At 42.2% G+C, this 14,829-nt stretch overlaps 1 protein-coding gene across 2 annotated transcripts in view; it reads right to left on the bottom strand.

Annotated features, from left to right (window-relative positions):
* The window catches only part of COG5 (component of oligomeric golgi complex 5), a 383,955-nt gene that overhangs the window by 109,465 nt on the left and 259,661 nt on the right, over positions 1 to 14,829 (bottom strand). For both annotated transcript variants that reach the window (XM_075857265.1, XM_075857266.1), the window contains exons 11-13: positions 13,062 to 13,143; positions 11,479 to 11,683; positions 9,711 to 9,872 (exon numbers count right to left, since the gene is read on the bottom strand). In XM_075857265.1, coding sequence (XP_075713380.1) covers positions 9,711 to 9,872; positions 11,479 to 11,683; positions 13,062 to 13,143 — 449 coding nt within the window. The remainder of the gene's footprint in view (positions 1 to 9,710; positions 9,873 to 11,478; positions 11,684 to 13,061; positions 13,144 to 14,829) is intronic.

Raw genomic sequence — 14,829 nt, 5'->3', positions numbered from 1 at the left:
AATAGTGAACTATAAATAATAAGTAATGAATGATGCCAGTGGGTCTCACTTAGATATAAAGAGAGATTGAATGATATCAACAGATTATAAGGGAGTGTCATCCTCCAGTTCTCTCTCCAGTATCATGTGGTGAAGCGGAAATGGCTTTTAACTTTGGTTTGTATTGAAATTGGTAGGATCTTAATAAAAGGTGTCCAAATGACAAAGGTAAATTTCACCCTCCATTCCTTACTTACATGCCTCCTCCCAGTCCATTTGGAATGAAAAGGACAGTTTCTCCAGGAATAATCTCCCGGGGGGGGGGGGGGTTGTATCCAAAATCGAAGGATAGATTTTTGTGCAGCAGCCGCGACAATACAGACGTTTTCTCATTTATTTTGGACAATAATGCTTAGAGGGATCTATCCACCCCAAATTACCCAGGTCGGGACTGAAGAAACACAATCTGTCAAATGTGTCAGTGTAAATGATCGGACTAAAATCCAAAATGTTTGAATTGATAGACAGGACCACAAACAGTGAAATATATCCGCATCAGCTGGACCACACCAGGTCAGACTGGTGGGGGTTATAAACACATAAGATCAGGTTTTATTAGAGTAGTCTAAGGCTTGTAAAATAGTACTAATATCTAAAAATATCTAAAGAGGGGATGGATGTCAACCACTATATCATTCCAGATGTTCATTGGCGGTAATCTAGTTCGGGAAGAAACATTCTATACAATTGTGAAATATATCCTCTAGAGGATGAGGAGTTCAGAAGTAGTTTGAGTAAGATTGGACTCCAGTCCTCCGGGAGATTTTCAATAAAACAGCATTAACATAACTCCTAGCCTGATAATATACAAATAACAGCACATGTAATGAAGGAGAGGGGTTTCTTTGTGGGTAAATTAACTAGTTGTAAGACTGAGTGCATGCCCCTTGCCTGCCAATTATAGAAGACATTATGAGCCTGAACACTTTGAAGGGCTGGATTATATATAAAAGAGACATGTAAAGAGTTGAGAGCCTAAGAGAACTATTTAAGAACGTATGCAGTTTGTATTGTGAAATCTGGTGACACGTCCTCTTTAATCCCGGATGCAGCTATTTTGGGCCTTGAGGAAGCAGCTTTTTATTCGTTCTCTCATCACCTCGTTCTGAGGGCCATAACTTTTTTGTTTTATTATCGACGTAGCTGTATAAGGGCTTGTTTTTTTGCGGGACGTCAGCACCATTTGTGGGTGCACATATTATATGGATTTACCTTCACTAACTTTCTTGGGGGGGGGGGGGATTGTAAAATACAGCTATTCCAGCAGGGTTTTATATTTACGCTGTTCACTGTGCAGCGTAAATAACATGCTGTCTTTATTGTATGGGTCTGTACAATTATAGTGATACCACATATGTATAGGTTATTAATGTTTTACTACATTTGCACAAAAAAACTCTTTTAAAAATATAATTTGTTTTTGAAGAGCTTCTTTCCAAGAGTCGTAACTTTTTTAATTTTTTTCGTCAATGTAGCCATATGTGGGCTTGTTTTTTGTGAGATGAGGTGTAGTTTTCATCACTACTGTTTTGGGGTAAATAGAACTTATTTATTAACTTTTATAATTTTTTTTGGGGGGGGGGGGATGGAAAAAAATTTGTTTTATATTAACAGCATTCACCACGTGGTTAAATTAATGTGTTAACTTCATTTTGCTGGTTGTTACGATTGTGACGATACCATATATGTGTATTTAATTTTCTAACACTTTTAGTAAATAAAACCAATTTTTATGGAAAAATGGTTTTATTTTATTTTTACTGTTCACCACTTATTTTTTCTTCAACTTTATTTAACGTTTTTTCTTATCACAGTCATAATGCTTTGGTATACTAAGTATATAAAGCATTATTGTCTGTCATTGTAATACTGCAATCTATTAGGCCACGCCTCTGGCGAGGCCTAATAGTCATATAGATATGGCAACCTGTCGGCGGCCGGCAATCGCGGGCCTCCGATTGGTGACAGAGGGAGCGCTGAGAATGGTGGTTTTTCCAAATTCTGCCGTTGCAGGTGGAGCCAAGCTATTTGTCACAGCCGGGCTCCCACAGCTTCTGTGCCCATGAGACCACAATCATGTACATGCACATCATAATGTGGGAAGGTATGCCTTCACATGAGGTGCTTGCACGTGAAAATGCGGGAAAGGGCTTAAAAAATAATTTCCAGATTTAATTTCTACCAGAGGCAGGGCTTTATAAGAGTACAAAGGCGGCAGACCTTATGGCAGACCGGTCATAACAACCATCGCCTCCCCAGATCGCATCATGGGGTGTCTAATAGCACATCAGAGGGGGCCGTCCCCCTTATTTTAACGGCTTAAATGCTGTGGTCCCCATTGACCACGGCATTTAAGTAGTTAAACGGGCAGAATCGAAGTGATCTGCGATTCTGCCCATTGCACTGGGGTTTCAGCTGTAACATGCAGGTGACACCTGCTCAGCCCGTGAGCGCGCTCCATACTTCCCCTTGGCGGCTGTCACATACATGTATATGACATGTTGCCAAGGGGTTAATACATACACAGTATAATATAAAAGATATCCAAGCCAAGGGGACAGGTTTCAGGATACACCACTACAAACCCAACGCGCATTTCCACAAAGTGATGTTTGTTATGTATGTATGATCTTATAAAAATTTGATATACGATTAATGTATTCACTTTGAACACATAGTTTATATAGGATTTGATTAAAATATTGGGCTAGGACCTATTTACTATATGAGTTTTTGTTAGGCTTTACTCATAAGATCTTGGTATGCTGAAGTAATAAGATTTCCCTTTACTGGAACTAAGGAACCTAGGCCAACCGCTGAAAAACAACCTCATATCGTTATTCCTCCTCCACCAAACTTTACAATAGGCACAATGCAATCAGGCAGGTATTGTTCTCCTGGCATTCGCCAAAACACAGGGCTGCACCGTCCATGAGGCGAGATGAGAATCTCGTCTCCGGCGGTGGCCTGCTGCCTCTCTGAGGGGGCGGTGGCGCCACTGAAACCAGCCACCGCCACTCCCTCCAGCACTATAATTGTACCTGCATCTATAGGACGCAAATACAATTACATGCATAAGTCCTGAGTCGCGGGGCACGTAGACTTGTCCTGCCACTCAGCGCCTTTTAACTACGCAAGCGGCGACGTCATCGCGCCACTTGCGTCGTTCAGCCCCAGCAGACCTGCTGAGAAGAGAGCAGGTCTGCATTGCAAGAGGACGGTGCGGGAACGAGTTTAGGGGAGTATGTAAAGGTTTTTTTTCTGTTAAAAAGTGTGAGAGGCTATATGTGGAGCACTATCTACAGAGGGGGGCTATATATGGGGGCTGTATGTGGAGAACTATCTACAGGGGGGCAATATGTGGAGCACTATCTACAGAGGGGCTATATGTGGGGCACTATCTACAGGGGGCATGGTGTGTGGGGGGACAACAGTGTATGGTGCTATTATAATCAGGGACACAGTGTATGGTTCAATTACAATAAGAGGTGCAGTGTATGGTACTATTACATTTAGGGGCGCAGTGTGTGACACCATGAGAATTTTATTTTTGTTTATAGTTGCAGAAATGTTTGAAAAGTGAGAAGCAGAAGACATCTGAGCAGCAAAATGCAGAAATGGGCTGTGACCAGTCATCATAGAGGTCTGGACCGGATGGAGCAGAAAAGAGAAAAAGAACTAGAATCTGAGAAATCGTCACCTGTGAGTCACTTAATGTAAATGTTTATTCTGCCACTAATCAGTACTGTAGTCACTGTATGATCTGCTGCGAGATGATGGGTGGTATGATTTTTTTGTGTGAGGCTGCTAGTAATGTAGAACAGCCAGGGGAATGTCCCGATGTTAATGCCAGAGGTTTGAAACTCTGCAGTCATTGAGTGAGCAGAGCCTCTGTACCTAGGACTAATAGACAAATGCGTGTTACCATTTCCATTGTCAAGAAGATGTGTCCCTACACAATGTGGTACTGTCAGTGATGGTTTGAGACTGTCAGCAGTTAGGGACACAGCCCTTTGACAGGGGGGAATCGTAACACCCATTTGTCAGTGCTCGCACAGAAAGGTGGTGTTCACTATAGACACAGCAGAGCGGCGGTGGGGAAGGGGGGCCCAAGTTTGGGGAAAAGCCCAAGGACTATGGTCTACCTAATCTGCCACTACAGATAGGGTTTGCTGATAAAAAGGAGTTCGAGAAGTGCAGGGTGACAGTAGCAATGAGAAGCGGACCTGCACAAAGTTACTATCCAGTAGCTCAAGTCTCATTTTACAATGCCAGACAGCTTCTGGCTACTATGCATCTAAGAGTTGTCCTGTCAGAGTATGAGAAGCAGGATGTGAGGGGGAGCAGCACATAAAGTAAAATCAATGCGTGCTGCTTGAACAGGCTGAGGATAGGGAATAAGAGGACGGCGGTGCATGATTTGTGCACACACGTCCTCTTTAGAAGTGTGCAGCTGGAGGACGTAACTCATGACTAAAAACTGAGCGCTTACTGAAACCGCATGACACTAATAACTTTTTACCCATGCCTTTTTCTATAAATAAAGAAATATATATGAGAAAATTTATATTTCTAAGTACAGAGGCTAAATTAAGGTGGTGTGTGTAGTGTGGCAACCCCTTTAAGGAGCACTACTCAATGTCACTAATCTGTGTATTCCTACTTGGATGGGCACACACCATTTCTCCATATTATCTCAGAGATTTTTTTTTATAAAAGTATTCCTATGACTCAGAATGGATAGACCTACAAATAACAAAACAGTACATGACAATCACTCACTGGAATAAGAAAGCAAATAGATCCGGTATATTATGTCAAACTTTGCTTAATGTGGAACTTCGCATAATAAGTGATTCAGTGCTAGTTGGAAATTCTCTTTTCTTCTCTCTGGGTTTGATGTGTCTCCAGCAGATCTTCAGGACTTTCTCCACAAAATTGCAATTCCAGATTTTACAATACCGTCTTGATCTGTATTTTATGAAGGAGACTTTACCAGCAACAATACGAGCATCTCCATTCATCTTTTTCCTGCTGAGGCATGGGCCTTGTCCATGATGAAATTACCCTGCCTCCTCTGAGGGCACATGAAGTGTTCCTTCTGTGATGTGATTCTCTCGCTAATGCAACTCAAATTGTGAATATTGTCAGTCTCTCTAAATTAAAACCACATAGCCCAAGAGTGGAGAATTCAGTCATTGTCGTCAGCCACCACGTGTTCCATTCGCATGATATAAATGACTTCTGCAACCCATTGGAGCTACTGCTGACTTCCTATGATGAGGGAAAACTGATGTAAAAAGTCTCTTCTCAAGTGAGGAGCCAGATATCACAGAAAGAAGAATGGCTGTGGAGTCGGTAAGGCAAACTTCTCATTCCTCTATTTTTAACTCTGACGCTAACTCCAGCTCCGACTCCTTTATAAATGGCTTATGTATAATAAGCAGAGTTGTCTGTTAGCTGTGTATAATGTATGTGTTGTTGGTGCTGTAAGAAATGCACTCAGATAATTTTAGACAGCTATGTATAAGTTCTGGAAATCAGGTGCAGGTTTGAGTGGGAATAAAATAAAACATTTAAAAATTGTGTCTTCCCCTGTTAGCCGTTGCATCCTTCACCTTGATTGGTTTTCTGTCTTCCTTCTCTCCTTCTGTGTCGGTCTGGCCGTTCTCCCTCCTGTAGTTATGTTTAGCGGAATGCGGCTCGTTGCAGTGCCAAGGGACACTCTGTAGCGTTCCTGGCTGTCAGGGAGACAGAGTTTCCAAGGTGGCTACGCTAGGAAGGAGGAGTGCAGCGTCAGCTGGTTCTGAGTGCATAGCTAAAGCAGAGAAGTGGCGCCATGCCAGATGAGTAGATTGATTGGGCGCTGGGGGAAAGGGGATATAAGCGCAAAGAAAATGGTGGCGCAGCTGAGCGAAAGACTGTGTGATTAGAACAGGACACTATACTACAGCCCGATCACTGGATATAAAAACACTCCAGTCTGTTCAGGATGGGGAAGCCACACATGAAACTTTTTCCCTGGGGCTACCAAAGTGTTAAACGGCCATGTGCCCAGTAGTGAACTTCCTCCCCTGGTCTTTAGAGGGGGAAACTTCACTAATGCATATGTGCAGATTTGGAAATTTTAACTATGGGACCTGGAGCAGCTGCACGAAGATACTAAGGGTCCCCTTACACGGCCCAACATGGACCGTGTAAACGAGCGCCAATCAATGAGTTAGCTCATTTTATCGGCGCTCGTTTTTGCCTTTCACAAAAAGCAATGCATGGGGACGAGCAATTGTTACTACGATCGCTCGTCCCCATACATTCCCATCGCGTTTACACAGGGAGATGTGCTGCCGACAACGATAAGATTTCATGATGCATAAACGATATGATCAGCCGATGAACGAGCATTTGCTCATTTATCGACTGATTGTTTCCCTATTTAGACAGGGCAATGATCGGGGACGAGCATTCTTATGAACGCTCGCTTATCCGATCATTAGCCCGTGTAAAAGGGCCTTTAGTCAATGGGAGATGAGAGAACAACGCAGATAACCAATTTTCTATAGCGGTTAGAACATCCTAATTATCACAGCTTTTTGAAAAAAAAGGGGCATTAGATTGATAGAACACCACATTTATTTAAATAATTAAAATTTCTAAAAAATCCTAAATTCATAAGAAAATAAATATGCAACAACCTATGCATTTAATAAATTAATCCATTATAAATAATATAAAATATTTCTTTTTTAAGCCAGATTTGGAGTCAGTACATTTCTTCCAACTCCATAGCCCTGTACAGAAGACCAATCCGAGGGCAGGCAATAAGTTTGTTACCCATTAAGGTGTTGTATAGTGCAAAAACTTTTACCATTACCGTTTAAAAACAGGGCATTCCCTCCATATACGTAACATGGATTCTAAAGTGCCTCCACATTGTCAGAAAAGATCTGACACAAGGGAGGATCTTGTGTAACAAAGTGAGGTAATGGTACCAACTGAATATCGTGTAACCCCTGTTCTTGAGCTTGACTAGTCAAATACATCTTGCATGTGAGGATAAAGGCTTTGTGCCACTTATCTTCAGATAGTTGGGTCCCCATCTCCGCTTCCCAGTACTTTACAAAAGGTGCAGGATCGTCATTAGTGAAATCCTGTATGAGACCATGAATGGTGTACAACTTTGGTTCAAGGCCTGATTTGACAGTCGTCCCTAGGAAGACCTTAACTATAAGTATGCCACCAAGGACAAATTGTATTTCCAGGCAGGGGCCACAGAGCTCCAGAAACAAAGTCAGAGTCACAATGCCACAAATTACCTGGGTTAGTATGATCGGGTCGGATCTGTCCTAAATCTAAAAGGAGGCTTCCCTTAACTGCTGAGGGAAAATCTGGGTTGCAAACAATGGTGTTAAAGGACCAAGAAGGTAAGATAGTATTTATTTAAGCTTAGCCTTTAGAAAAGTCAGTACTCCGTAATTTCCCTGACTAGGCAAAGAATATGGTGGGGGCATATACTTTTTATTAAAGGCAACCGTAGCGCACAAGTGTTATTATCTAGGGGGTTGCAATCAGAACCCCAAAATGAATTCAGATCCCTTCATTGGACCCCAAAATATTAGCAGACCCATACCTTAAAGGGGTTGTCATGACAAACATTCATGGCATATCCACAGGATAAGCCATAAATGTCTGCTTGATGTGGGTCCCACCTCTTGGACCTACAGCTATCTTCCGAACGCTGGTCATCCGCTCCACCTGCTGTGGTGAGCTGTTTCTGTAACTCCCATAGAAGTGAATTTTGTCAAACCCCAGACTCCTAAATAAATTCAGAGCCCAGACCAGATCCCAAAATTAATCCAGGCCCTAAAATTAATTCAGACCCCAAACCTTAAAAAATGTATCCAAACCAGAAACCAAAATTAATTCAGAACCCAAACTAGAACCTTCCATTACTTACCACTCATCATTCCTGGGTCCTCTTCACCTCAGAGTGGCACCCACAACCAGGAGTGGTAAGTGATGGCGGCCATTATCTATTAGATTTGATTTCCACGGGCCCAAGTGCAACTGCTGCAGTTGCTAAGGCAGTACTGAGCAGGAATAATTGGGTGGACAGCTGCCTCCCGACCCACTGATCCCCAGGAATAATTGGCTGGGCAGTCGCCTCCCTACTCACTGACCACCAGCCGATCTGGCATTTGCCAGAACTGCCTGATGGCCAGTCTGCCCCTGCTACACACAGACTCTACACAAGCACTACATACACTATAAACACAGCATACACATACCCCATACACACTCTTACTGGTTATAGTCCTGCTTCACTACGGTGCCTAAGTGTAGGACCTTGATCGTGTTACAATAATGCTACTAAAGGTCCTGCACCTCTGCTAGTAAAAGTTTTGCAAAATTTTTGTAAATCTTTATTTTGGAGCTTTTCTACAAAAATTGCGGTAGTACCACGGCATGTAAAAATATGCAGGTATTCGTTCAAAAAGTGTTCTGCCTCATGTAAAGGCCTTTGGCCCTACCTATAATCTACTCAATGCCTTGTAAAGTCATACCTTAATCCTCAGTTTTATATGCGAGAGTTAAAGAGTGCAAATAATGGATTTATGAAGTATTTCATTTGTGGTTTACAGTTCTTAGCTCATATTTCTCTGCAGGATATTTACCATAATCCATCTTTCCTTCTATTTTGGATTTAGTACAGTAAGTAGTTTTCAGCCTGGGATTACTAGAACAGTTGCAAGATAAATATCATGAATAGTTCTCTTGGCCCATATTCATACTGCCACTATACGGTCTATTTATAGGGTGTGCCAAAAACCAGCGCATCTTTATTGAAATACATGGAATATACTTAAAAGACATATCTCTGCATATATCCCATACTTGACCTCATTTAAGTTTAACAGTAAAGCTGAAACTCCTTTTTACTGAATTAAACTGCATTCAGGAGGTTCCCAAATTCAAAGCCGTGGTACGCAGATATGGAGATAACATCAGTTGCAGATTGAGGTCTTATTTCAAACAAGTATTTAAACTTCAAATCAAAAGAAAATCGTTAAATGAGGTGTAATTTAGTATTGCAACCAATTGGCACAGGGAGCCAAATATTGCAATAAAGTTTTACAAAAAACAAAATTGTATCTTGCAACATGAATAAACATTTTGGTTATTTACATGAACAAAAATGCTATTTTTTAGAGTCCCAATACTTTCAGATTTCAGCAGAACTTCATAAACATAGAATTTCTGCATGTGCAAGCCTTCACAAAAGTGCAATGAGTGGCAGGCAAAAGAATCAGAAAACCTTCAGAATCACAAGTGTTCACAAATGGCACTTTATAAAGGGCTGTCAATTTTGAGCTGCAAACCAAACCAAACTAAATTTTCATGGTTGGATGGAATTATTAAGATAAGAGCAGATATCAATAGCGTCCTTTAGCTAATTTATTTAAGGTCATATACATGGAGTATATTCTTTATGTGTCAAGAAAGCACAACAATTTGTAAAAAATAAATAAAAAAAATAGATAAAAGATGATAAAAAATAAAATGTTATTAAATGCGGTTCAGGACAGACATTCAATTAATGTACGCATACATAAACATGTTAAGAACCGGGAGAAAACACAGATGCACACTGTATGTTCCTATATACCATATACCTTGCTATAGTCTTGATTATACTCTCAAGTTCATCTGCTGAAGGAGGGTTTCTACCACCTTGTGGGAAGACCAGATTGATAGGATCAAAGAGCCTAGACAAGGATTTAGACAGATATGCAGCTTCATAGGGTTGCAAGGAGTCTTTCAGCGTTTTCTCTGGACTAAAGAGGAAACAAATATTATAATCCAACAACTGTAAAAATAAGCATGACCTGATTTCTTATTTTAACTTTCTCCAAGGAAACATTTTACATTATCTCTCCACCTATACAATATGTCTAATTGCTACTGTACAATATGAACAAATAGGTGATCCTGTACACGAAATGTCTGCATTTTATTCTAGTTAGAGGAGTTCACATTTAATTCCTGCTCACAGGGCATTCAGAAAAAAAAAAGTCAAAAGTTCTTTGAAAATTTCTTTTCTATTTCATAATCTACACCTTCCCCGATCGTATGGCCTTCTTTGCATTATTATTTTTAGAATATGAAAATGCATCCAATTACAAAAGCTGTGGGCCACTGAATGGCAACAGACCATGAGACAGGAAGGTGGTCAGCATCTTAATGTATTAGTGGGAAGGCACCAGTACATCCTTCTGCCTGATGGAGAATGCAATATTGCTGGGCCTGAAAATGAAAAATTTATATTTCTGAAAGTAAAAATATTTTGTTTTATGTTGTATTAAACACGGGATTGAATATTATTATGAACTGTTATGGGGTAACTCAAGGTTCCCTTTAAAGACTGTGTAGACCTTTGAATGGATTTTTTTTTCCATTGGCAATGCTCTGACTGGGGATTCCACTGCTAGATTGAACCCCAAAGGCGCTACCTACAGGGAGAGGAGCTGTGTGGCACTAGCTGGGAGGGGGGCTGTCTGCCACTACCAGGTTGGGGGGCTGCGTGGCACTACCAGGGAGGGGGCTGCGTGGTACTACCAGGGAGGGGGCTGTGTGGCACTATCTGGGAGGGGGCTGAGTGCCACTATCTGGAAGGGCCGCTAAGTGGCACTAGCTGGGAGGAGGGCTGTGTGGCATTTCCTGGCAGGTGGGCTGTGTGGCACTACCTGGCAGGTGGGCTGTGTGGCACTGCCTGGGAGGGTGGCTGTGTGGCACTACCTGGGAGGGGTGCTGTGTGGCACTACCTGGGAGGGGGGCTGTGTGGCCCTACCAGGGAGGAGGGGGCTGTTTGGCCCTACCAGGGAGGAGGGGGCTGTTTGGCCCTACCAGGGAGGAGGGGGCTGTTTGGCCCTACCAGGGAGGAGGGGGCTGTGTGGCACAATCTACAGGGGACACTGTGGCACTATCTACAGAGGGCATTACATTTATGGGGGTACAAACTGGGGGCCTAACTTCTATACAGGAGCACAAAGTGCCATTTTCTGCCATTTTACTGCCGCCGTGAGTTCCCCCGCAAAGGTTCCCACTAAGTCTGTGTTGCTTAAGGGCCCACATAAACATAGAAATAGCCCTGAATACTGAACTGAGTGGGATATGATGACAAAAATATATTTTAGACATAACTATTTACATCATTTAAATCTAGCTTATCATAATTCAAGAAAACATATTTATTAACAATAAAAATATGTTTAAACCAATCAAGTGAAGGATGTGAAACAAGCGATTACATACAAGAGGATCTGTCTGACTTGCCTTGACAAACATACTACCATCTTAGGGCTGACTTTAATGTAAATTATCTGACCTTAATAGCAATGAAAATGGACTTCAACGGATTCTATTTGGGATATGCAAACTTACTCATCATCTAGTTTCTTGATCGTGAAAACATCTTGTATGTCATCTTCAATTTGATGTATCTCCGGGACAAAATCTGAGTTGCCACTACTTGTAAAGGAGCCATGTAAATTTTGACTGTATTGCTGGAGACGTTTCCACAAGTCATTGTATAGTCTTAATAGTTTAGGATATTCTCCTTCAAAAGCCTGTTTCAGGAATGTGGAAGCTAGGAGACAGAACAGAAATGTGGGCAATGTCAAAATGAATCAGGAATATTGGTCTCCAAGGAAGGTGTACAATAAGAACCTTTAGTTAGAGAACAAATGATTGTCTTGTTCTAGTCAATCAAATCTTGATGCTCACAAGGGATATTAAAAAAATTTAAAAAACGCATGCATATTTTCACAATGTTAAATATGATAAAAAGATATGGCAGCACTGATTTCTCTGTTATCTGATGTCTACCAAACAAATGAACAGATTAAAGCTTGGAGGTTTTTCATATAGCTTTTACAAAGTCGGCCCTAGATCAAAGGGCATGGTTGAGATCCTTGGCAGGAAGTCCATAACAGATTTTAATTTCCACAGCATTTTCCGCTTCAATTAAAAAAACAAACCCATTTCATTTATTTACTGATCCCACATTTTAGCAGCATCCAATACAAAGTATAAACAAATCTATGCCATGAAATCAATTTTTGTAAAAGAATGTGATGAGGGAAGGGCGACTTTTGACACTTTGACAAATTGTCCACACTATGACCAAACCACCCGGGGAGCGACAAGGAGTATGCACAATAGGCAGCCTTCTATGGCGCCATTGAAAGGGGAGGTAAAATTTATGGATTTAATTTTTAAAAAAAACAACAACCAGTGCTCTGCTTTAATATACAGGGATTGGTGAGGAAAGGAGCAACAGGGGTCAACTAAATTAATGATTGTTAATGCCAGGGGAGGGGCGCTTCCTGAAACCATAGCTCAACAGAGCTTATCCCACCCCTGCCAACCACAGCCATGTCCCTGAATCAATAGGTCAAACCTACAATACCTTTACACCCACTAGAGTTTATAGAAAAAGGCATATGTAGTTTGGTTTTGAATGTGCTATAGAATACAGTCAACTTTACAATGTATTAGAATCTTTAAAAGGGTTATCCCAAAATCGACAGTTATCACCTACCTACAGAATAGGTGATAACTGTCTGATCGCTGGAGGCCCCACCGCTAGGACCTTAACGATCAAAACAACGTGGGTCCCAAAGCCCCAGAGCCTCCTCACAGCATCCCCCTGCAGTAAGGAAGAGCTTGAATGCAGCTGTGGTTGAGAACGAGCCCAACACGCCATTCAAAGTCTAAGGCTGGCGGAAACATCTGAGCATTGTACTCCGATGTTTCCGTCATTCCCATAGGCTTTGAATGGAGCATAAGTCCACATGATCGACCGCCGTTCCAATTCAATGTCCTTTCATTGCAGTCGAACAGTGAGGAGGAACAGTGGGTTCGGGACCGCCGTTCTCTTGATCGGTGGGGTCACAGCAGTGGGGCCCCTAGCGATGAGACATATTTTATACACAGCAAATTAACAAGTTGAAAATTAAACTTACAGGTTGTTGCCTTCTCAAAGTGAAATGAAAGTATCTGTGTAACAGAATTCCAGAACGTGTACAAAATATCTGACTGACCATCCTAAAAAATACAAAAAGGACAAGGGGAAATAAATAAGAAATAGCTGCAAAAGTTAATGGTCTTTAAAGGGGTTTTCCAGGACTTTCATATTAATGGTCTATCCTACCTTATAGGTCATCAATATCAGATCGTGGGAGTCTGACTTACAGCACCCCCGCCGATCAGTAGACTGAAGGAGCCACGGCGCCAAACGCTGCAGCTTCTTCATAGCTTACCAGGCACAGTGCAGTACACAACCATAGTAGCTGTGCCTGGGATTGCAGTTCTAGTCCAATTCAATTCCAGACACGTTAGCCGTGATGTATTCAGGCAGCTGATCGGCGTGGAGGGGGGGTGGATTTGCGGAAATCAGACTTCCACGATCTGATAATGATGACCTAGGATAGGCAATTAATTTATATTAAAGTCCTGGAAAACCCCTTTAAAGGCTGTACACGTTTGCAACTATTTTTTCTTTAATTATGTTGATTATATATTGTTAACATATTCCTCTGCACTATACAAATACTGTCATCACTCACATCAGTCCCTGTTTCTTGGGCTCACAAAGTTATTTCCCTTTCTGAGACATGCAATATGACCAATTATTGCTCCGATGCAAACTACACAGGGTTTCCTGACTTTAGCTTTGAGACAAATAGATCTGCATAAGAGCTGCATTCACAAAATTATAGGATATTTTAAAATCAAGACTATTTGCAAAATGCACTTTTTTACACATCTATTATCTATTATATTATATAACCGAGAAGGACGTGGTGTCCGAAGCTCACAGAGCTCCACCCACATAGAGCACCGCCCACAGCCCAACCGCCAGTTAGCTCCGCCCACAGCCAGAAGACTGAGGAAGATGTGAGTGATTAGTGGGGTAGCTATAATGCCCCCCTCCCTCCCATACACAGTATAATGCCCCCCCTCCCTCCCATACACAGTATAATTCCCCCTCCCTCCCATACACAGTATAATTCCCCCTCCTTCCCATAAACAGTATAATGCCCCCCTCCCTCCCATAAACAGTATAATGCCCCCCTCCCTCCCATAAACAGTATAATGCCCCCCTCCCTCCCATACACAGTATAATGCCCCCCCTTTCTCCCATACACCGTATAATGCCCCCGTCTCCCTCCCATACACAGTATAATGCCCCCATATGTACGGACCTAATAGAAAAATAATAACATACATACTTACCTATCCCCATTCCCCCGCCGGGTGGAGGATCCTTCTACTCCTCCGGTCTGTGCGATGTGAGTGACTCGGTGCAGACAGGCGAGATGACGTCACTACATCGCGCCTGCCTTCGCTGAGCCGCTCACAGCACACGGAGAACAGTGCAGAGGAGGCAAAGGATCCTCCAGCCGTCGTGTGAACGGGGATAGGCAAGTATGTATGTTATTATTTTTCTATTTGTTCCGTACATATGAGGGCATTATACGGTGTATGGGAGGGGGGCATTATACGGTGTATGGGAGGGGGGCATTATACTGTGTATGGGAGGGAGGGGGGCATTATACTGTGTATGGGAGGGAGGGGGGGCATTATACTGTGGGGGCAGCTATGGGGAGCAATATGCTGTGTGGGGGCAGCTATCGGGAGCATTATGCTGTGTGGGGGAAGCTATGGGGGGAATTATACTGTGTGCGGGAAGCTATGAGGGGCATTATACTGTGGGGGCAGCTATAAGGG

Source organism: Rhinoderma darwinii, chromosome 3 (assembly GCF_050947455.1).
Source record: "Rhinoderma darwinii isolate aRhiDar2 chromosome 3, aRhiDar2.hap1, whole genome shotgun sequence".
NCBI classification, from domain to species: Eukaryota; Metazoa; Chordata; class Amphibia; order Anura; family Rhinodermatidae; genus Rhinoderma; species Rhinoderma darwinii.
The sequence above is the reverse complement of the archived record's forward strand: the minus strand, read 5'-3'. Positions and strand labels throughout refer to the sequence as shown.